Source organism: Leopardus geoffroyi, chromosome C2 (assembly GCF_018350155.1).
Source record: "Leopardus geoffroyi isolate Oge1 chromosome C2, O.geoffroyi_Oge1_pat1.0, whole genome shotgun sequence".
Lineage (NCBI taxonomy): Eukaryota > Metazoa > Chordata > Mammalia > Carnivora > Felidae > Leopardus > Leopardus geoffroyi.
Window position 1 is genome coordinate 71,668,887 of NC_059333.1, and position 23,984 is coordinate 71,692,870.

The 23,984-nt window shown below is 43.2% G+C and overlaps 1 protein-coding gene across 10 annotated transcripts in view; it reads left to right on the forward strand.

Moving 5' to 3' along the window:
- RUBCN (rubicon autophagy regulator) overlaps nt 1-23,984 on the forward strand; it is a 59,937-nt gene that overhangs the window by 31,477 nt on the left and 4,476 nt on the right. Inside the window, exons 5-19 of one of the 10 annotated variants that reach the window (XM_045502372.1) lie at nt 72-178; nt 2,195-2,351; nt 3,165-3,698; nt 5,049-5,093; nt 7,201-7,296; nt 7,994-8,109; nt 9,055-9,265; nt 9,756-9,860; nt 12,440-12,514; nt 19,126-19,186; nt 20,187-20,319; nt 20,980-21,125; nt 21,961-22,025; nt 22,489-22,727; nt 23,291-23,352. In XM_045502372.1, the coding sequence (XP_045358328.1) occupies nt 72-178; nt 2,195-2,351; nt 3,165-3,698; nt 5,049-5,093; nt 7,201-7,296; nt 7,994-8,109; nt 9,055-9,265; nt 9,756-9,860; nt 12,440-12,514; nt 19,126-19,186; nt 20,187-20,319; nt 20,980-21,125; nt 21,961-22,025; nt 22,489-22,727; nt 23,291-23,352 (2,152 nt within the window). The remainder of the gene's footprint in view (nt 1-71; nt 179-2,194; nt 2,352-3,164; nt 3,699-5,048; nt 5,094-7,200; nt 7,297-7,993; nt 8,110-9,054; nt 9,266-9,755; nt 9,861-12,439; nt 12,515-19,125; nt 19,187-20,186; nt 20,320-20,979; nt 21,126-21,960; nt 22,026-22,488; nt 22,728-23,290; nt 23,353-23,984) is intronic. The other 9 variants (XM_045502373.1, XM_045502376.1, XM_045502377.1 and 6 more) reach the window with 9 other exon arrangements.

The following is a 23,984-nucleotide window of genomic DNA, read 5'->3' on the forward strand; positions in this document are numbered from 1 at the left end:
CCCAGGCTGTACAGGGAAGCTAAAGTTCTCCCTGTTGGGCTCCATCACAGCAGTAGCTCTTCTCTCCCCAGATACTGCTTTCCTGCTAAGCAACGCCCACGTCACGGCCATGCTCCAATGCCTGGAAGCAGTGGAACAGAACAACCCCCGCCTCCTGGCTCAAATTGATGCATCTATGGTAAGGGGGCAAGGAGTTATCACTGTCTGTGCTGGGCCCCTGGACCTTATCATGGTACAACTCTCTGTAGCAAACTGCTTCTTTGCTTAGGCAGTTGTGAACTAAAAGTCTTTCATTAGGAAAAAAAAAATACTTCAAGAAGAAGGGGAGGTACTGTTAAGTATTTATTGAAGTAAAAAGTCTAAGCTTAGGTCTGTTTAAGGAGGGACGTGTCTTTTTTTTTTTTTTTTTTTTTTTTTTTGATGTTTATTTATTTTTGAGACAGAGAGAGAGAGAGACAGAGCACAAACAAGAGAGGGGCAGAGAGAGAGGGAGACACAGAATCTGAAGCAGGCTCCAGGCTCTGAGCTGTCAGTGCAGAGCCCAACACAGGGCTTGAACTCATGAACCATGAGATCATGACCTACTCTGGCTGAAGTCAGACACTTAACCAACTGAGCCACCCAGGCTCCCCGGGAGATGTCTATTTTTTAAACCCTTTAAAAAAAATCCTTAGTCTGAGTGAGCATGTCCTGAAGGGTAGGCTTGACAAGCTGAGGGGAAGAGGATGATTTTGAATCAGGAGTAGGATTTATAGTGTCAGAACTAGTATGACCTGGTGTTACACAGGATCATTTTTGTCCTTGAAGTATAAAGATAGTTTTGTTGTTTATTGTTAACCCTTTGATTCACTTGCCCTATCACTAATACCAGTGCCTCAGTTAGAATGGAATCATAGGCCCTACTTCTTTTTGGGAGGGATCCCCTATCTCTCTTAGTTTTAAATTTCTTTATTTTTTTTTAAGTTTATTTATATATTTTGAGGGGCGCTTGGGTGGCTTAGTCGGTTAAGCATCTGACTTCAGCTCAGGTCATGATCTCATGGTTGGAAGGGTTTGAGCCTTTTGTTGGGCTGTGTGCTGATAGCTCGGAGCCTGGACCCTGCTTCAGATTCTGTGTCTCTGGCTCTTTCTGCCCCTCCCCCAATCATGCTCTGTCTCTCTCTTTTTCTCAAAGATAAATAAACATTAAAAAAAGGTTTTAAGTTTGGAGAGCCTGGGTGGCTCAGTCAGTTAAGCGCCTGACTTTGGCTCAGGTCATGATCTTGCGGTTTGTGGGTTCGAGCCCCGTGTTGGGCTCTGTGCTGACAACTCAGAGCCTGGAGCCTGCTTCAGATTCTGTGTCTCCCTCTCTCTCTGCCCCTCCCCTGCTCATATGCACTCTCTCTCTCTCTCTCTCTCTCTCTCTCTCAAAAATAAATAAACATTTAAAAAAGCTTTATTAAAAAAGCTTTATTAAAAAAGCTTTATTAAAAAAGCTTTTTTAAATGTTTATTTATTTTTGAGAGAGAGAGAGAGAGAGAGAGAAAGAATCAGAGTGTGAGCAGGGGAGAGGCAGAGAGAGAGGGAGAGAGAGAGAATCCCAAGCAGGCTCCACACTGTCAGCACAGAGCCTGATGAGGGGCTTGAACCCACGAACTGCAAGATCATGAGTGGAGACGAAATCAAGAGTTGGATGCTTAACCGACTAGGCTATCCAGGTGGCCCTCTTGGTTTTAAATTTTGATTCTTAGTTACCAGTACCAGGCTTGGTGCCAGGCACCATACATGCACCATCTCATTTAATTCTCACAGCTCTATAAGGTAGGCATTAATCTCATTTTATAAAGGAGACCAACTGAGGGACAGAGTAGATAAGTCACTTGCTCAAAGTTTATATGATATGAACCCTGATATGTCTGATTTCTGACTCTTTGTGCATAGTCTTAAGAATTTTGTTATGCTGCTACTAAGATAAAGCCCTCCGGGTGTCCCATCTAGGACTCCAGTTTCAGAAGCTGTGGTGTATGGCAGGACTTCTAGGTTTTCAAAATTGTATGCTCTAATAGAGCAATAGAGTGGTATGCCATATCTACAGGCTCTGGCTGCAGTTCAGGCCTGCGGCCAAAGGTCAGCTTCCACCAGCATTACTATAGTGCTGAGTGCTCCTTCTCTGAGGGCCTCTGTCCTGGACTCCAACATGTGGTTTTTTTTGTAGTTTGCCAGAAAGCATGAGAGCCCGCTGCTGGTAACAAAGAGCCAGAGCCTGACAGCTCTGCCTGGTTCCACGTACACTCCTCCAACCAGCTATGCTCAGCATTCCCACTTCGGGTCCTTCTCCAGCCTCCACCAGTCCATACCCAGCCACAGCTCAGGTATGGGGGCAGGAAGGGTAATCATGACATGTATGCCGAGCCCCGGAGCAAGTAGAGGATTTTGTGGGTGCAAACAGGAAAGGTGTAGCTAAAGCTTTGGCTTGGTGCAGTTCGTCATATTTCATGTCTTGAGAAAGGACATCTTAAAAAGTTATATAGCAACCAGTCTAAGATAATTCAGTGGAATCATTAAAGTAACAGAGGAAAGAGATGTTTTTAGATTCCCCTGGATTTCTAATCCACGTTGCCAAGAAGACATTTCAATAATAATAGCTAACACTTACTGAGCACCAACTGTGTGCCAGGCTCTGTTATATTTATATATATTATTTGATCCTCAAAATAGTCCTATGCAGTAGGTGTTGTTATTATTGCCCATTTTACAGATGAGGAATGAACACCAATAAACAATGAAGCTACTGTATCAAGAGCGCATGCTCTTATCTTACCTTACCTGGCTTACTTCCTTCTAAATAAGTTTTGTTAACAGAAGAGACTCATAAATATGGAGAAGAAACTGAGGGTTACTGGAGGGGTTGTGGGAGGGGGGGTGGGCTAAATGGGTAAGAGGCACTAAGGAATCTACTCCTGAAATCATTGTTGCACTATATGCTAACTAATTTGGATGTAAATTTTTAAAAATTAAAAATAAAATTAAAAAAAAAAAGTTTTGCTTACCTCACATGACGAACCTTTTCTGAGGTGGTACTGGGCACCAGTAATGATAGGGAGGTAGGTCCTTAGTTGTAGAGAAGCCTTTCGTATGTACCAAAGATTTCCAGCTCACCTTTTTCTTCCCTTTTTATATCCTAGAAAGAAGATCGACTTCCTTTTCACTCTCTGGCCCTCCCCGGAAACCTCAGGAAAGCAGAGAGCACGTCTCACCAGCACAGGATCAACCTAGCCAAGCCTCACTGCTTCCAGCCTCTATGTTAGCCAGGGATTCCCCCTCAACTCCAAATGAGATGAGCTCTAGCACACTGACCAGCCCCCTAGAAGCATCCTGGGTCAGCAGCCAGAATAATTCCCCAAGTGATGCCAGTGAGGGGCCCGAGTACTTAGCCATCGGCAACCTGGACCCCCGAGGCCGGACCGCCAGCTGTCAGAGTCACAGCAGCAATGCTGAGAGCAGCAGCTCCAACTTGTTCTCCTCCAGCAGCTCGCAGAAGCCAGACTCTGCTGCTTCTTCCCTAGGCGAGCAGGAGGGAGGTGGGCAGAGCCAGCTGTCCGGCGTCCTTCGCAGGTCCAGCTTCTCAGAGGGGCAGACATTCACTGTTACCAGTGGAACAAAGAAGAGCCATACTCGGTCCCATTCGGATACCAACATTGCCTCCAGAGGAGCCCCAGGTAATGATAGTCACCAGTCCCTAGTTAGTGACTTATGTTTCTGATGACATGATGGGTATCCTGCTTATAATGAAAGAGAGAAGTTTATAATGTTATATGAATACCCAAGAAATCGGAGAATATTTATATTTGTTCCTTTATACGTTGCTAACTAGTAAATGTTTTCCTGAATTCTTTCACCAGTTCCTTAGCATCAGAGGATAGTGTGGCTTGTTACAGTTTGAGTTTTTAATGTTTCTCTCTGGCAGAGGGGAATTACTAATGAGCTTTAAAAATAATCCCATTAAATTCCTCCCCTTTCTGTGATTCCTGAGAAGTTTGGTTAGGTGTCATACTAGTACAAGAGAGGCTAAGTGATATTGGGGTTTCCTCATTAAAACTAGGGATATAGTGAGTGTAGGATGATGTGATCTAGGAAACAAGTAGGTGGGGCTGGCCGTTGCATCACTAATTCAGGTTGGAAGACCATCAGGTGAGGGGCCCAGGCCATTGGGCCCTCCCTCACACAAATAGCAGCTGCTAAGCAGAGCACAGCCTTGGCTCGAGAGAGGTGGGGCTCACTGCTTTTGCCATCTCCCTGCCATCTTCTGTCATGGGTTGTTAGTGTCTGGCAGGCTTTGGTTGGGTTTCATTTGTAGGAGAGTCTCCATAACAGCAAGTATAAGATGGATCTCTGTGCTCAAAGCCAGTTCTGGGTAGGAAAACCCCAGAAATAAAATATAAAAATAAAATATAGAAAATTTTGAAAAAGCAAAAGAGGAAGATTTCCTTTAGCAACTGGAGCTGCCATTGATTTCTCTTTGTAATTTCTAGAAAGGTGAGAGCTGAGGCCCTCATCCAAAACTTCTGAGTGACAAACCTTTTTTTCCATTTTCTACTCAAGATGCGGTTCTGCTTATTGGAACTCTTCAGGAAAAAAAAAATTCCAAATCAAAGCCTGTCTTCCTACAAACTTTCTTAGATGTGAAGAGTATTAGGGTTAGCGCCTCGCTTCACATCTCCTGCTGCTGGCCTGCTGTCTACTCTACTCCAGGCCACTGGTCTTGGAGCGTGGGATGCTTCCCTGCCCCCATTCTTGAATCCATGTGGATTCCAGAAACCATGGTAACCTGCATTGGAAAGGGGAGCAGAGAAAACCTAAGCAAAAGGGTCTGAGGGAGAGGGGGTCGTGTGTAGATTCTTGTATGAGTCAGCTACTATGGTTCAGTAGCTGAGTACTTCAGCACCAGGGTTCCCTCTTGGGAGTTAGGTCCCTACCTCCACTAGATAAAAGGACACTCTTTTTCTCACTCTCTCTGTTCTCATTTCCTCTCTTTGGACTCTCCTCTGCACCTGTCTGTCTACATACAGGAGGCCCCAGGAATATCACCATTATAGTTGAAGATCCCATTGCAGGTTTGGGAGCCAGTCCTCCTTTCTGTCTGCCACCTCCTCCTCCTCTGTGACCATCTTGCTTAGTTCTGAACCTCCTTTTCCATTCTGGTGTCAAATCAAGTCTGGCTAGTCTGGCCAGTCCTGCTATGATTCTTGGACCCGTCTCTAAAATGGCACCGATATTTTGCATAATATGTTTATTGCCCATGACTTCCAGATGCCTCATTTAGTCTCCCAATAGCTTCTGGGAGGTGGAGTCAAAATTTATCAATCCTGAAGGTGAAACTGAAGCCCAAAGGTGAAACTGAAGCCTGCTCTTTGTCTAAGGCATCATGATGAATCAGTGACAGAATTTTTCTTATAACTGAGTACTTACTGTGGATTACTTTATTTTCCTTGAATTAACACCAGAATGTCTTTTTCCCCCCTTCTGTGGTCTTGGATGTGGATGCATGCTTTTTGCCTCTCCCAGAGTCCCATTTCCTTTTTCTTTCACCTATTTTCCTTCCTCTGTAAGTCCCACCCACCACCATTCCAGCCATTTTACAGGTTTTTTTTTCTAGTGACTTTGGTTTTCACGGTGATGTTGAAGATGAATATTGTGTTAAATTCTGGGTTTATGGAGATATTAACAGTAGAGTGTGTTTGCCAGACAGGGTGGTGAGGGAGGACTGAAAATGGTGGCCTCCTGCTAATGGAGGAAGCCACTGAGTATGTAAGCTTGGAAAAGAGAAGGTTAAAGAGGAGGAAGTTGACAGGACCACCATTTAGAAGAGCATTGTTATTTTTAAGGAGACGGGAAATTGTAAGAAGACAGATTTCAAGTGAGTGTGAGGAAATCTAAGAATTAAGAATTGTTCATTTGAATGGGCAGCATCAGGAAGCAGTGAGCTCAGTAAGCAAAGGCTGGACGGCCTGCACATGTTGTAAAGGAATAGTGCGCTGGTGTTGGAGTTTGTGTTGTGCACTTACTTTGACTGGGGACCTTAAAGGAGGTCCCATCCGAGTCATAGTTTCTTAACCAAGGCATCATGGTGACTGCTGGTTTGTCTTTAGATCAGTAGTGAGGAGGAGAGCTCACTGCAGGGACCAGTAGAAATCTTTGAGACCCAAGGAAAACAGTTATCTCTTACCACAGAGTAGCATTTTTTTTAATGAGAGGAGCAGCTGACAAGTTGGCACCCTCTGTGGGGGGAAATGGTTGGCTGCGGCTCAGTCATTCACTCTCCAAGAGCATCCTGCTCATTTCTCAGGCATCCACCTGCTTTTCTGCCTGCCCTTCCTTCTGTAGCAGTGGGAATTTTGTGTTTTCCTTGGGAGAATATCAGTTTCTCATTTCCTATGAGCCCTGCCTACTACTATTTCTCTACTCCCAACTCTCATCGTTCCTTAAAAACTTCTACCCAGCCAGCCGCTTCCTACTTTGCCAGGCTTCTCTATAAACCTTTCCTTTTCTTCTCCAATAAGGCTGGGCCTATAGCCCTGTGGCTGATCCCTTTGGATACAGGGCCATTGTCCTTGGCTTCTCTAGCATTGTCTTGATGCCTCCTTGAAGGACGTTGCTGGATTTTATTTTGTTTTTCAGCTAATTGAGAAGTGAATTAAATTTGTAGGTGTGACAACTTTCAAGTTCATTTCAGGTTCAAGAGAGGCCATATCCTAGTATTTCCCTAGTGTAACCATTCTGAGATTGTTTAAGAGCCCAGTGTCAAGGTTTCAGAGAAGTTTCAGTGTGCTTATCTTTGTTTTACCATGTGAGGACTGTTATCTACATTGGTTTTTGTCAAGAGGATAGAAATTGGCCAATATTCCTAGAACATTTGGTAAGAAGATGGAAGAACAAAGAACTGAATTCATGAGTCTACTTTGATTTGATTCTTTCCACCTTTGTGTTGCTGCATCTTGGGTTATGTTTTCTCTTTTCCTCTTAGAAGATACTGACTCCCCATCTCCCTTCCTCCATGTGTTCCTGCATTCTTGGACCGTTCCCTGTTGCTGCGCCATCTCTCTCCTGTTTGGGAGGGCATTGGGAATGGGAGCAGTTAAATACTGAAACTCTGAAGTTGGGAATGTATCTGTTGCTCACCTCGTATGTGTGTTTTTACTCCCTGGTGGTCACTGACACTAGAATCCTGCAATGATAAGTCGAAGTTGAGAGGTCCCTTGCCCTACTCTGGCCAAAGCAGTGAAGTCAGCACACCCAGCTCTCTGTACATGGAGTATGGTAAGTGAGCACTAGGAAGGCCAGGGCTGCAGCTGTGTCTTTTCTCTGCTCTCCCCTTGTGCCTGCTAAGCTCTGAGCAGTCTAGCTCATGTCAGCTCTGGGGAGGGTACACACCATACAGTCTCACCCTTCCTATCATCATTTCCAGCCCCCGTGCTAGAAATCACACTGCCCCGCCACTTTTCTTGCTCCTTTCTGACTTAGGGGTCCCACCCTCTCGTATGCCGTGGGTGTTATCACCACGAATGTCTGTTGATCCAAATGGAATGGCTGAGTGGGTGAGAGAGGGACCTTGAAAGGAGGCCTGTGAGTGTTGGGGCTGAATTATGAGAAGATAAGCTCCACAGGAGGAGCTTATCTATTTGTTTCCTTGTCTGATTCTCAGCACAGGTTTTTAGGGTTTTTTGTAGGGTAGGAGGGCAAGTATCTCTTCTTTAAATTTTGATGGTAAAAGGATTGTCTCTGGGCTCTCTTCTCTTATTCTACTATTCTTTAACCAAGAGGCTTAGTGGTCTGGGATTCTGAGATTCAGAGAAATTCCTTTAGAAGGTAGACCTCTTCTTTCCAGCCTGTTAACCTGGGAAAACTTGGGCACATCTTTAGTGGTAAAATCATCAGACTTCTCAAAGAAGCTTGTCTGTTACAGATTCACTTTCTAAGTCGGAGCTTTTCACATCCACATTCCATTTTCCCACAGAGGGTGGTCAATACCTGTGCTCAGGGGAGGGCATGTTCCGAAGACCATCAGAAGGACAGTCCCTTATCAGCTATCTGTCTGAACAAGACTTTGGAAGCTGTGCAGACCTGGAAAAGGTAAGGGATCTAAGAGGCTACTGAAGAGCTCATGAGTTGGGAGATCTGGACTGAGGGCCCACAGAGCCATTTCTTCTAATGAGGTTTGGGTACATAGTAGTAACATGAGCAAAGACCACAGTAAAGACAAGTTCGAGCTAAAGATAAGCTCAACACTTTCCATCTCTGGAGAACTTTTCAGGGAGTATATGCTCCTCACTGAGTCCAAAACTGTTACTGATTTTCTCTTAGAAGCTACCTTGGGCAGAGAAATACTTTTTAGACACATGATTATTGTTTCCCTGACCCTGGAAGCTTAGGTTAAAAATTGTTTCCAGAATCAACTTCCATATTTTGTTCTAAGGCTCAGATATATAATAAAGAATGTCCCTGTGACATTTTGTAGCTTAAAAGCACTTTATCTTGAGATTTATGTTTACCTTAATGCTTTGTATACAGGGATATGGCTTAGGAAAGACCTTGATATTAAATTCTGGACTTCTTCTCTATCATTTTTATGTAAAGTAGGACAGGAGGGCCAGGCATTACAGGTTTGAGAGCAAAGAGCACGTAGAACAGTTTTTTTGGCCATCAGCTTTCCTTATAGTGGAAGTGTTCATTTCCCCTTAGTGTTTTGAATAAAAGCAGCACGTGTCTTAGAAGCTCTTCTTTCCAGGGGCTCCTGGGTGACTCAGTTGGTTAAGTGTCTGACTTTGGCTCAGGTCATGATCTCGTGGTTCATGAGTTCAAGCCCCACGTCGGGTTCTGCTGTCAGCACAGAGCCTGCTTCAGATCCTCTGTCTTCCTGTCTCTTTGCCTCTCCCCTGCTCGCCATCTCTCAAAAATAAATAAACATTAAAAAAATAATAAAAAAGGAAGCTCTACTTGTCAGCGTTACAATCAGTGAGGTGTTCAACGTATCTAGCCCCTTGCTAATCAACTTCTTTGGTGCTCTCCTTTCCCTAGGAGAATGCCCATTTCAGCATCTCAGAGTCCTTGATTGCTGCCATTGAGCTAATGAAGTGCAACATGATGAGCCAGTGCCTGGAAGAAGAGGAAGAGGAGGAAGAAGACAGCGATAGAGAGATCCAGGAACTGAAGCAGAAGATCCGCCTTCGTCGCCAGCAGATCCGCACCAAGAACCTGCTCCCTGGGTATCAGGAGACTGAGCACGGAAGTGAGTGAGGCTGTGAACTCCTCAGTTCCACTTCTGCAGGGAGTTAGGATAAGACTTGGTACCTTGTGGGCTTCCTTTTTTGTCTCACTTTCAACTGTTATAACCCAGCTAAGGGTTCCTCTGCTGTCAGAAAGAATTTTTATGTTGTAATTTTTTTCCTGCCAGACCCAGAGTCCTGGAGTTTATCTATTTCCTACCTCAGAAATATCTTCCAAAAAATAGGTTTCTGATATGAGAACTACGACTGCTGGTCCCAGAGTCACTTCCCAGATAGTAGTACCTTCTGTTTACCTGAAACTTTCAAAATGTCATGAATAAAATGGGGAATAATCAACAAGAAGAGCTAGTTTCCATTTCCCCAGCATCACTCCCAGCCAAGGTTCTATTCACTTCTCTGTTGAAGTCACACCAGGTCCTTTTCATTGTGACCCTAGGATAGGAGACCACTTTCTGTCCTGTTTATTACCTTTTTTTTCTTTTTAAAACATAGCAGGCTTTCAGGTCACTTCTAACAGCTCCCAGTTTAGTTCACGTGATTCAACGCAATTCTCTGATTCTGGCTCTGCTGATGAGGTTGACGAATTTGAAATCCAAGGTAAGAAGTGACACTTTATTTCAAGCAACTTTCATTGCCTGACTCTTTGAATTTGAAGTCATAGACTGAGAAGCTTTCCTTAAGTATAGACAATCTTCATAATGGTACATTATGGAATGTTGTTAGTGAGAGGAAGCCTCTCTTGCTAAAAACAAAACTCCTTTAGTAAAATTTAAGCAGAAAAAGAAGTGCTTCAGGTAGAGGGGCCTGGCTGTTGAAGTCACCTTGATGGGTCTCCTCAATTGCACCTTTCTCTTGGATTTTCACTCTGATTCCTCCTGGTAAGAGCCTAGGGCTGACCTATACTTGCATGAAATTAGGATCTTATTCTCTTATGTTCCATAACACAATCAAAATTGTTTCAAAATGTTTAAAAGGAACTTTGTTATAATCCTAAGAGAAAAGGACAAAAAGAGTCATTGGGGGGAAAAAAAGGGAAAAAAAAATCAAGTTTACAAAGTAGAGCTTTTTCTGTCCTACAGTGCTAACTTGCTTAGCAGAATCACTGACCCTTGTTGTTGTTATTGTTGTAAGCACATGCATAGAGAACAGGAGGGGTTCTAATCTGGGAAGGCAGTTCTATTAAATCATGTTAACTCATGACTAATGGATTAATCCATTCCTGCAAATCATAGATTTCTTCAGGTTCCCATCAGTGCCACAAACAAGCAAGCAAACAAACAAACAAACCAAAAAGCAGTTCATAGTCACAAGTTTTCACCCATGGGTGAAACTAAGAGTTATTTCATTATGGAGGTGAATTGACTCTATAATTCTCCATGGTAAGATGGTGATGAATATATGTTTTATAGATCTGTTTATATCAATCTAGAGAATTGATGTAATTCACTTTTCACCTGCGCAGACCTCCAGTAGTAATCGAAACCTGGTGGTAGCTGGATTTCTTCCCCATTCAGAAATACAATTTTTATACATATTTTTCCAGGTGTCTAGGAAGTCTTCCTTCTGTGTTCTCTTTAATATGTCTGATTTCTTTTCATGACAATAATAGCCACTTAAAACTCCATTTTTTTTTTTTGGTTTGTTTGTATGTGGTTTTCCAACATTTCTCCAATTCTCTGATACCAACTGAGTATCCCGACAATTCAATTCTGACATTAACTCCTGGAGTTAGGATAGACTCCACAGGGTAAGGTCTCAGTCCCACAGGACACTCCCACTTCATATGCCAACCACAAATGGGGTCACCATGTTACCTACTCTTCTCCGTAGCCAACTACAAATTCAGGGGTTCCTAAGACACCTCCCCAACTCAGGTTCCATAATTTGCTAAAATGACTTACAGAACTCATGAAAACACTAGACTTAAGATTACTTTTTATTATAAAGGATACAAATAAATGGTCACATGAAGAGATACTTAGCGCAACACCCCAAAGTTTTCTGAGCACAGGAATCTCTTTGTCCATGTGGTCAGGGTGTGCTATACTCCCAGTACATCAATATATTCACCAACCAGGTAGCTCTCCCAAACCTTATCATCACAAGTGAAAACACTTTATCAAGGTTTCATTACATAGGTATGCACGAGTGCTTAAAGCAGCCATTGATGATTGAGCTCAATCTGCACCCCCTCTCCCTTTTTGAGAGTTTGGGGATGGAGCTAAAAATTCTAATCCTTTAATCTGGTGGTTGTTTTTTCCTCTGGCAGCCAGCCCCATCCTGAAATTACCTGGATATTCCTCAAGAGTCACCTCATTAGCATAAACTCAGATATAATGGCAAGGGGCTCATTATGAATAACAAAGACATTCCTATCACTCTGGAAATTATAAAGGTTTTAGGAGCTCTGTGCTGAAAACTAGGCAGAGACCAATTATATATTGTTTTTCATATACCACAGTCTGTGATTGGCTTGATCTCCAAATTAGAAGACAATAAAAGTGTTCTGCCCTTTCTCTTGGAATCAGCAGTTAAAATTTCATGAGGGTAATATTAAGGTAAATTCACAACACTGCTTCACTAGGTGTGGAGCAGTCCACGTGACCACTAAGTCTGTTTCTTGCAGCAAAGCAAGGGGCCAGAGGAAGCTGTTCAGTCTGGAAGGAACCAAATTTGAAATAGCCTGCTTGGGCGTGGCATGAAGTGCACTCCTGTTGGAAACTGTTGTTGCCTTTTTGGCCCCAGAGGAGTTGTTTAGTCAGCTAACTCTAAAATCAGTTCAGGATGGAAATCCCTAAAGGAAAAGACCTCGGGGTAGGGTTTCTCAGCCTCTAGGCCAGATAGTTCTTTGTTGTAAGAGACTGTCGTGCATTGTAGAATGTTTAGCATCATCATCAGCCTCTGCCCAATTTACCTACAAGGGTAGAAAATCTCTTCTGGTTGAGAACACTACCTTAGGAGGTCTTTAAGACCAGGCCGGTTTGGGGAAATAGCAATAACTATCTCCCAAGCAATACTGAGCACCTTCCTGTGGATGTAACTTCCTAAAAGCAGTTTTACCTTTTGGAGCCAAGTCAAGTCCTGATTCCAGGAACATGTGGTATAGAACTGTCATTCTCATTGATTTACTTCCTGTCTGAATACTAAAGGGCCCCCTTTTATAATCATTATCACAGATGGTAGCGAAGGATCTAACCTGACTCACATGTCAAAGAACGGACTCTCAGTGTCAATGGCATCGATGTTTTCAGGTAGCTTGTGTTGGAAGTACGGGTGTGCTCATACATGCATGTGTGTGAATGTTTGCATCACCTTTTGTACATTCTTAATCTTGTGACACCTGTCTATAAGGTTTGGAGAACTAGCTGGGGGAAAGCCAGACTTGAGCCAGCTAGGAGTAATTCAAATATTCATTTTCTTCTTCTTCATAGGACCTCCAACAGTCCTCCTCACTGAGATTGTCCTTGCTGATCCCTCCCTACAGTGACATTTATAGACTAAGTGGTCATTGTGGCTGATGGAGGTAGTAGGCAGTTTAGAAAGCAACGGTCAGGTGAAGAAATTTTAGTTCAAACCAACAGCTAAGCTACTGCCACACATTCAGACAGCAAAAGTCCGATAGAATAATGTGAAAGCATAATATGTCTTTAGAGTTTTGAATTTGCAGAGCCATTTGCAGAAAGTGATCCCTTCTTGGTACTTTGTATATAATTAGGATTTACTGCTATAAATGTCTGGCCTTAGTAATTTCTTTGTGATTCAAGCAAGTAGGCTTTCTGTAGGTGCGGTTAACTGAAAGTAGCAGTTTTCTACTCAAAGTGGTTTTAAAACACACAACAGCAAAACTCAGGATTTATTAAACACTTTATTTTTTTTCTAAATTTTTATAATGTTTATTTTGAGAGAGAGAGAGAGCTCATGCATGCATAATTGTGAGCACAAGCAGGGGAGGGACAGAGAAGAGAGAGAGACAGTCCCAAGGAGGCTCCGTGCTGTTCAGTGCAGACCCCAATGCTAGGCTCAACCCCAAGCACCTTGAGATCATCACCTGAGCTGAAATCAAGAGTCCAACACTCAACTGACTGAGTCACCCAGGCGCCCCTAAATAGTTCATTTTAACTGTCAATGTAATCAGCCACTAGAATGTGAAATAATTAGGTAAGGTCAGATAAAGATTTGGAGAAAGGAAAGTATTTAGTTTTCTTTTTCTCTTTTCCTGAACTGTTGTAATTTATTCTAACGTAGTCTTCCCTTGCTTGACACGTAATTACCCTATCACTTTTTAACTGGTCTCTTACGTGTTTACAACCACAGTCCTTTTGCAGGTACATTTATTGACTGTCAGCCATTTCTCTGTCAGAGCATATTCAGTCTGCTTTAACCATAAGGCGTACTTTTATTTGGTCTTCCTGGCATCTTTTCTTCCACTATTTTGGGAGCTTTAAAGCTTTTAAAATACATTTTTATACTTTTAAAAAATACATTTATATATTTTATATACATGAAACATTTTTCAACTAAAAGACTATAGTCTTTTTCTTGTGCCCTATAATCCCAGCACATTATGGGAGTTGAAGGGAAAGCAATCAGAACAAGCCTCTTTCAAAAGAAGTGGCTTGTTTTACCTTATTTCTACACACAGATTCTTATTTATGAAAGTATAATTTATAATTCATCTTTCTTTACACTACATTTCCTTTTTGCTTTCTGTTGCTTTTCCTCTGCTTCTGGTTTATTAATGGTATGAAATTCTTTTTAAAAAGTGTCATTATACTTCTCATTAGCAATCTTCCTGATTACATCCAGAGGTTTACAGATGTGTTTCTTTTTGATCATCTTAAGTGATATATGCTATTGAAGAGCCTCTGAGTATACTGTCAGGTTAAAATCCATAACACCCTTGGGAAAATTTAAGTGCTTAAGCATCCTATTATGGACATCATCTATCATGAATACTCTGCATATTGTAATACTCTACTTGACATAATCACATTTCTTAGATCCTGATTCATTGAGTAGACCATATGGAACAGAAATGTTTCTGAAGGAAATAGATGAATAATTTTTAGCAAATTTATCGACTTGTGGAACCATCACTATAATCTAGTTTTAGAACATTTTTATTACCCCAGTAAGATTCCTTGTGCCCATTTACAGTTAATTTCCCTTCCTATGGGGTGCCTGGGTGGCTCAGTTGGTTAAGCGTTCAACTTCAGCTCAGGTCATGATCTCACAGTTCCTGAGTTCGAGCTCCACGTTGGGTTCTGTGCTGACAGCTCAGAGCCTGGAGCCTGCTTCCGATTGTGTGTCTTCCTCTCTCTCTGCCCCTTCCCCACTCATGCTCTGTCTCTCTCTCTCTCTCAAAAATAAACACTAAAAATTTTTTTAAAATTTCCCTTTCTACCCCAAGCCGGAGTTCACTGCTCATCTTTCTGTCTCTATAGATTTGCCTTTTCTGAACATTTCATATAAATGGAATAATACAATATGTGATCTTTTGTATCTGGCCTCTTTCACTTTATCAATTTCTTTCTGTGGTACCTGCCAAATTGGTATGAGGTCATTTATAAGCTCCCAATCCCAGTCTTTACAACTTCTTTAGTTTTAGAGTTTTGTTTTTCACTGCTCCTTCCCCTTTTATTATAGCTTCATCAGTTGTTCTTTATCTTCCTTCGTAGATTCTTCTAGAATTTCAGTCTTCCACATGCATGTCAGGTTCCAGTCAGGAGACAGAAATCACAGAGTAATTTGAATAGGGAGGGTTTAAAATAAAGAATTATTAACTATCATGGTGGACTGAAGTAATGGGAGCCTGGCTCGTAAGGAGTGAAAACAACTCTAAAGTATACAGGGATAGCAGATATAGGTAGCAGTCAGTATGCCTAGGACTGAGGTGGAGCACCAGGGAAGGAACAAGTATAGAAGAGGACCATATCTGCAAGGCTGAGATCCAGACCTCCTGGCTCACTAGAGGTGGAGAAATTCACTGAGGCTGCAGAGCTGCCCTAAGAGAGTGCCTGGGGATGCTGTCTATGAGAGGTGCCATGCCAATGGCACCAAGAAACCATTCTGTGGGGTGCTGGCGGAGGCTGCCCCTAGGGAAGTGCTGTGCCCCAGAACTCAAGAGATGCTGGGGGAAGTGCGCCATGGAAGGTGCCAGGCCTGTGACTCCTGCTTTGCCAAGAAGTACTGGGGAAGCAGTTTATGAGAAGTACCACTAGTGGCATTCTGCTTCAAGGCCACCTTCATGAAGGCCTGCCTCCCTAAGGGAAAAGTCACATGTACTACAGGAGTCTGCCTAGAGGAGAACCACCAGACTCAGCAAGAGAAACTCCTGCCTCCTCCAGTGTCCCTCCAGTGCCCTCTACTGACAAAACTTAACATGGTGCCAGCTGGCAGAGGGCTGCTGTTTGAGTCCAGCTCCATTATCATAGAGCCGACAAAAAGAAGGGCAGGTTTGGAGCTGAAAGGCAATAGATTTTTTTTTTTTTTTTCTTTCAACGTTTATTTTTTTTATTTTTGGGACAGAGAGAGACAGAGCATGAATGGGGGAGGGGCAGAGAGAGAGGGAGACACAGAATCGGAAACAGGCTCCAGGCTCTGAGCCATCAGGCCAGAGCCTGACACGGGGCTCGAACTCACGGACCGCGAGATCGTGACCTGGCTGAAGTCGGACGCTTAACCGACTGCGCCACCCAGGCGCCCCAGGCAATAGATTTTTAACTGGCACAATATATAGAGAAAGAAGTTCACGAACTGTATTTTCCAACAAGTTTTTAAGTTCTGTCCAAATCAAGGTAACCAGTGCTTCTCCCCACACTGCCCTTTTAAATACATTTTTTTTTAAAGAAGAATAATTGTGAGTTTCCATTTTAAAAAGTTTCCTCTCCAGTCAGCTGTTACAGATAATTCATTGGAGTTGGATATCCAAATGTGTTGGGTGTCACCTTATCTGCTGGAAGAAAAGCAGGAAGGAAACCAGCGTCAAACTGGCCAGTGAATTCTGAAGTCGACTCTCTTCCTGTGCCTTACTTTGTTTAAAAATTTGCAGATTTTGCTAGGGTACCAAGGTTTTAACCCTTTCTTTCCTGATCATCCCAATACCAGTGTCTGGACATGGAAAAATTCTTCTTATAGCATGTCATTTTTTAGTTGTTTCTATAATTCTGATTTTATTTTTTCAGTCAGTAGCAATAGCTTTATCTAAAGCATCAGAAACATTTGAAATCGTTTCTCTTAGAAAAAAAATACTTGTCAAATAATTAATTGAAAGTTTCATAATTATGTTAACTTCTATCCAATTGAATGGCCTTCTCCTCTGTTTACTCATTAATATTCTGTCTTATAGCCTGGTCTACTTTTATCCAGATCCTTGAGTAGTGTTTCCACCACACTAACTTAATTATATGTTTGAACTGACCAGAGAGTCCGCAGAATGCAGCAGAGGCCCAGTACCCACGGGGCCTCCATGGTACTTGGCCAGTGTCAGGTGTCTCTTTTGAGATCAGGTACTGCCTCCCCCTCTCCATTCTCAGGGGAAGATCGTCACAGCCAAACCTGTGTGGTCTTCCCCACTCTTGGAAGTATTCATGATTATCTAGGAAGTCATTGTACCTCTGGTAAAAAAGAAGAAACATGGTAAAGTATGATGTGACTGTACTTTCCAAAGAGCAGAGAATGATTGTTTTTCTCTTGAAGAAAACATGACTTTGCTCTGTGAGGTTGAAGAGCTGCTAAATAGCTTTTTGAAGACAGTTGTTTCCTTAGCAACCATGAATTATCACCACTTCTCTCTGATGCTCAGTGTTTTCTCTAATGGCCTAACCCTACAGTAACAACATTGGTTAGCTCTTTATTCAAGGATATCTGTCTACGATTTTCTCTCATTTTTCCTTTTCTGTCACAAAGCAAAAATTTGCTTTTTGCTTTTAGCCAATTAATCATTTATTTAGAAAGTATTTTCTGAAAACTTATTATGTAGAAAACACTCCAGAGTTGTAAGGACAAGACTATGTACAAATCCAAGGCAGTGTAAGTGTTATTCAAATGAATGCTACAAGCTAAATGGTCTGTGAAGGTCTACTATTGCCTAGAATTTTTTTTCTTCACTGGTGTTCTTTAGAATGGAATAGACAACTAGCACTGTATTGAGATCTGGATTTTGGTGGTACAAATTCACACAGAAAATATATACACAAACTTCTTTGTTAATAAAAATAGGATTTGTTATTTACTTGTCAGAAATTTTGTTGTTGTCTTAAATTTTTCTGTGCTTAACATATGAAAATTCATTGACAGATTCCAATTCTGTTCTCTCACTTGCGTATATAGCTTTGAAAACATTGATTTGTTAGGCATATTACCTGAGTATACAGGGCTTATATACAGTGCCCTGTATTATATATTTTTAGGGCCAAAACAGAAGAGTTAGACATGCTCTCATTTCCTTATAAGGAGATTTCATGATCTAGTGGCATATACAAAAATATATACACAAAGGAAATGTGAAGAACAATTGAGCTACTCATGGCCAGTTGCAGAGTGATGCCGTGTAAGCTTTAGTGCTCTGTTGAGGAGCTCACATGCAGTAGATTGATCATTGTGTAGCTTTCTTTCTTTTTTTTTTTTTTTTTTTAATTTTTTCAATGTTTATTTATTTTTGAGAGGGGGTGGGGAGAAAGAGACAAAACATGAGCAGGGGAGGGGCAGAAAGAGAGAGACATAGAATCCGAAGCAGGCTCCAGGCTCTGAGCTGTCAGCACAGAACCTGACGTGGAGCTCGAACTCAGGAACTGTGAGATCATGACCTGAGCTGAAGTTGGATGCTTAACCGACTGAGCCACGCAGGCGCTCCAATCATTGTGTAGCTTTAATCAGGAAAAGAATGTCTTTTCACTGGGCATCAAAGGAAATGAAGGATGAGACTTACCAGAACAGTCTCATTTTCATAACTTGAATACACTCTATTTTCCCTCCTCAAACATGACTGCTATACTTCACGTTTTCCCCATCAAACATATTTGAGAAGATGAGGTCTCTGGAGGTTCAGGCATATCCTTTTTAGAAATCCTCTTCAAAATCCTTTATGAGAAATAGGCTTTGGAAAGTCTGCCGTATTTTCCTGCAGTTATGCCTGAAAGTTCAGTAGAAAACATCATGTTGAATATCTCCATGAAAATGTGTTGGTTACCAGGCATCTTCAGGGAGCTGCCAAGTCATAGAGAACTTCTCTTCTTTCCTGTGCCGCCAGACAAAAAGGAAATCTTTCCATGAAGCTTTTATAAGGATGCAGAAGACTTTGCATTCAGGAGTGATAGCAGTAGTGGTCAGATGTTAGGAGCAAAGTTCCAGTTCCACGTAACATTTAATGAGTTACTTCTGTGATCCAATTTCTGTGTTAAGTACTGATTTTGATATAAAAAAGAGCTAGACAGAGCTCTTACCTCAGAGTTTATCATTTAAGAGGGCTTGAGATTGAGAGAATGAAGGAGAGATTGGAGTATTCTTTGTGTGTTTGTGTTGATAGAGGGTATGTCCCTGTGTGCCTTAGGATGCTACCTTTTCTCATTCACTGTTTTGCACCAGATCTGAGTCTGTGTTCCACCTGGATTTGTAGCCATTTCGACCATTTCCATACTATGCATAATGTCACTTATTCAGTCTGGTTGTAACTTAAACAGAGCCAAACTATAAATCATGTGTAGAGCTTCACCTGGACTCTGCTCCTTACCCTGCATAGAATGTAGCTTGTAGCTGCTACCCTGAGCACTTAGCTGGCAAAAGCTTGGAATGGTTTCCATTGTTATTATCCCTTATTTCCTCCCTTTCCATTTCCCACTCCCTTTATCTGTTTTCCCCTTAGATGCTGACATCAGAAGGAACACTGCCTCAAACAGCAAATCCTTCACTTCCTCCCAGTCTTTGTAAGTACTTTTTTCTTTCTTTTAAATAAAACCTTGGGTATGTGGAGAAACAAACCCAGTTCTTGGGATATGGAGGGGAAAGGCCATAGAGGAAGCGTGCAAATTCACAAAGAGACAAAACAAAGTGATGGGCCTGCCTGATGGTGGTGGTGAGCCCCCGGCAGCAGAGCAGAAGATCATTGGTTCAAACAGGGTGGGCTCTAGTGGAGGCAAAGCTCACAGTCTGGATTATTCCTTCTCTGCTGACTTTGATTATACCAGAGGCCCCCAGAAGATCAGATCCAAAAAGAGAGAGCAGTGATCCTGATTGCTGATTATGAAATCAAATTGAACTGGTTTCACATTGTAGATCCAACTAGGGGAAATAGTCCCCCGTTCGGGAGCAACAAACAGTCCTTTATCTTTCACAAGGCAGTTTTACTCAATTGATTTTGTAAACCCATTTTTTTGCAGTTAAAGAAATGGGAGTTTAGAGAAAGGAAGTGATAGAGAATCCCTAACTAGCGTTGCCATGTAATGCTATTTTTTTTTCATTTTTTTTATTATTTATTTTTGAGAGAGAGAGAGACAGAGTGCAAGTGGAGGAGGGCCAAAGAGAGAGGGAGACACAGAATCCAAAGCAGGCTCCAGGCTCTGAGCTGTCAGCAACAGAGCCCAACATGGGGCTCAAACTCACAAACCATGAGATCATGACCTGAGCTGAAGGTGGACACTTAGCCGACTGAGCCACAGAGGCGCCCCCCCTTTTTAAATTTTTTTTTTATTATTTAGCCATGTAATGCTATTAAGTAGGGTTTGAGCCTAAGTCGTAAGACCATAAGGTCAATATATCTTCCTCCACACATGTATCTGAAGATGATGAGAAAATAAGCCAGGCAGACTGGGGGTACTGTGAGTGTTCTCAGCTCAGAAGTCATAGGGTATAGTATCAGTTCCTGGAGGGTGGGCTCCCATCTTCCTGTCTTTTCTCTGCTCAGCCTTCCCTCCATCTCCTTTCCAGCTCCCACTGCTTCCTACACTCCACATCTGCAGAGGCGGTGGCCATGGGACTCCTGAAGCAGTTTGAAGGCATGCAGCTGCCAGCTGCCTCAGAGCTAGAATGGCTGGTTCCAGAGCATGATGCCCCTCAGAAGGTAGATTTCTTCAGCTTTTTTTCCTCTACCCACTGTCCAGCCCCACGAATCCATGAGCGTCTCTGATGCTTTTCTCCTCTGTCACATGTCCCCAGTCTAGAATGAGCCTTAGTGTTTCCTTCCTCGCTCACAGAAGCCACTTGTTACAAATGTGCTGAGTGAATAAATGAATGAATGAAGAAGATATGCTTGCCTGGGTTTTCCCTAGCAGTTGTCAGAACAGGAGATAATAGCTCCTTCATTGTCCTTATTCCACATGACTGCTTACTAGACCCAGAGGTGGAACTCCTGTATTGTGACCACCTTTGAGACACTGTGAAAAAGTACATTGTTCATAGTCTTCTTTGCTCTATAGTTGAGTAAGGCATGAAGCATCTTGGCATAGCAAGGGTCCTGAGGTGGCTTCAGGGACAGCATCAACAACGGGTGCCATGCCACTGGAATGCTTTTTCTGTTCTTTTTTACTTCTTGGAACACAAGGTCCTCACTTGTAGTAGCCTGGTGCCTCAATGATTTATTCTGAGGGCCAAGGTTGCTTGAAGCCTTTACCTGAGATGATCCTGACACCTCTTTGATTAATGTGTTTCTGTCATGACCAAAGAGTCAAGCATGTTCTCCCAGACCGTCCCTGTTGGACCAACCTGTGCTTCTCTCCTTCAGCTCCTGCCCATCCCTGACTCACTGCCCATCTCACCAGATGACGGGCAGCATGCGGACATCTACAAGCTGCGCATCCGTGTTCGTGGCAACCTGGAGTGGGCTCCACCCCGGCCTCAGATCATTTTTAATGTTCATTCAGCCCCGACGTGAGTAGGCAGTGTCTGTGTCCTTTGGAAAATGGATATATCTTTGGGTTGTCAGGGCAGTCTCCTCACCTCTTGTCTCTGCCTCCAGCTGTAGCTCCCACACAATTCTGTTCACTTAAAGGCAGAGAGTGAAGATTATGCATCTTGTCGCAAGTCTTACTCCTGATCCTCCTGTTGCTTCCCAGAGATAACCGGGAATGAGGTCTTTTATCACTGGCCTTCCCAACCTGTTGTCTTCCTCCCAACAGTCTTGTGAGCTTACTGGTGTTTCTTTCTTTTTAAAAAAATTTTTTTAAGTTTATTTATTTTTGAGAGGCAGAGAGAGAGAGAGAGAGAGCAGCAAGCAGGGGAGGGACAGGGAGAGAGGTAGAGAAAGGGAATCCCAACCAGGCTCCGCACTGTTAGCACAGAGCCTGATGCAGGGCTCGAACTCACAAACCATGAGATCATGACCTGAGCCGAAACCAAGAGTCGGATGCTTAACCAACTGAGCCACCTAGGCGACCCCTGTTTTTTTTTCTCATAAGATGGATGATTGCCTTTCTTTCCTCTTGTTCTCTCCTCTGTCCTGTTTCTCATCTCTTATATTTGTACATGAAGTGTGGTTCATTTGTTAGGGACTGTCCCTGCCTTGACCTAAATTCTAACCTAGTAATCCTCGGTTTGAATTGGTTCTCCCAGTGGGTTCTTTTTATCCAACTCTAAAAAGCAGTAGGTGAATTCCCCACTCTTGCCATACGTAACAAGAGCCCTGTGTTTGCCTCCTTATCCTTTATACCCCAGAGGCCTCCTGTGGCTGGTATTTGCCAAAGCCCTCTCCTTCCCTTCTCCTCAGGAGGAAGATCGCTGTGGCCAAGCAGAATTACCGCTGTGCAGGGTGTGGCATTCGGACTGACCCCGGTGAGCATCTTCTCTGACCCCCAGTCTGCCTCCAATGACTGTGCCTTCTCACACCCTTGGGGCTGGTCAGAGAGGCTGTGAGAGGAGGCAACAGAGCAGAACTGGGAAAGGGAAAGAAGGGGCCCAGACCCGGAAGGTAGGGCTGTGCAGGATTACTGGCAATCAGAGGGAAATGATTTCTGGGGGCCCGTTACCGACATCGTGTACCAAAGAAAACTGGGTACTTTGGGCCAGGTTCTTGGAATCTGGATCTTACCAACTCTGCCAGAATTTGTTTCCTCAGTGGCCTTCAGAGAGGGACACAGAAACCCACTCTGTGGGTTTCTGCTAGCTTTGGGAGCACAGAAATGGATGGAGACCAGTGGCCATCCCTTTCTGCTCTTTGAAAAGGAGCAAGAGAGCTGCCTCACCAGCTTATAGATGGGAAAGCCACATCTGACCTTTGACTTTCTGGTTTTTCCAGATTATATCAAGCGGCTGCGGTACTGTGAGTACTTGGGCAAGTACTTCTGTCAGTGCTGCCATGAAAATGCTCAGATGGTCATCCCCAGCCGGGTTCTGCGCAAGTGGGACTTCAGCAAGTACTATGTCAGCAATTTCTCCAAGGACCTGCTCATTAAGATCTGGAACGATCCTCTCTTCAATGTGCAGGACATCAACAGTGCCCTCTATAGGAAAGTCAAGCTGCTCAATCAAGTCCGGGTAAGATCCTTGAAAGGCCATATCACAGATTACCCTCCTCATCCCTCATCCCCTCCCTCTGTTCATGCAGCCTTTGCTAGGATCACGACATTTCTGTCACTGTGTCAGAGCTGTAACCGTCTCATTACTCACACTTTCTCTACATGCTTTCTCAGACTCTTGTCATTTCTCACCTGTCTAGTTAGAGCCTCAAACCTGCTAACGGCAGGTCTGAAGCCATAGATGACACTCAGTGACAAAAGCAGGAGTTCTCCCTGCACTGAAAATATACTGAAGAGAGAATAGGGTATCAGGTGGGAAATTCAAATTCTGAATTTCTCAGTGGCTTCCAGTTGTATACGTGATTTGGGAGCACAACCCAGCAGAGGTGCCCTCCCTGACCGGAGGTCATTTTGAAGCAAGTTATTGAGTTACAGATGTAGAGAATAGTTTGGCTCTGGCTGCTGCATGCTAAGCTTCCAGACCTCCAGGGTTAAAAGGTACTAGTCATTCTAACAATTGTTTCTTTCCTCTTCATACCTGCTCTTACCCCCCACTCACCACCACAATGTCTTTCTCTTCAGCTGCTGCGGATCCAGCTGTATCACATGAAGAACATGTTTAAGACTTGCCGACTGGCCAAAGAGTAAGTCTCGTGTGGAGGCCAGAGGCCTCTTGCTGGGCTAATGTCTCTGAAACAGACACGCCCCAGCAGTTGTCCCTTGTTGTGTGAAGAAGGAAAGTAGAGAGATTTGTAGAGAATTCCAGAAATGGTCAGCAAAAAGCCTGCAGCAGTTGAGTGTGTCTGTATCCTCTCTGGAAGGGAACTCTGTGGTTGTTCTGTCAGGCCAGACCTGCCACTCTTCGCAAGCTGGCATGAATCACTGTGCAGGAAGGTATAAAAGTCACTTCTCACTCACATCTAGTAGTGTGGAGGGTCCGGAGTGGTCTGGAACTCCTAGGCTGGCTGAACGCTGCCCACCCTCATCGACTCTGTCTGGGTCCTTCTTTTCCCTATCCTGCTTCTGGATAGTACAGATCCTTCTACCTTGATGTGCCACACACAATGTTCATTTTCTTCTTCTTCTTCTTTTGTTTAAGTTTATCTATTTATTTTGAGAGCAAGAGAGATGTGAGGGTGGGGGGCAAAGAGAGAGAGGAAGAGAGAGAGAATCCTAAGCAGGCTCCACAGTAAGCATAGAGCCCAGCATGGGGCTCAAACTCAGGAACTGTGAGATCATGACCTAAGCCAAAACCAAGAGTCGGATGCTTAATCGA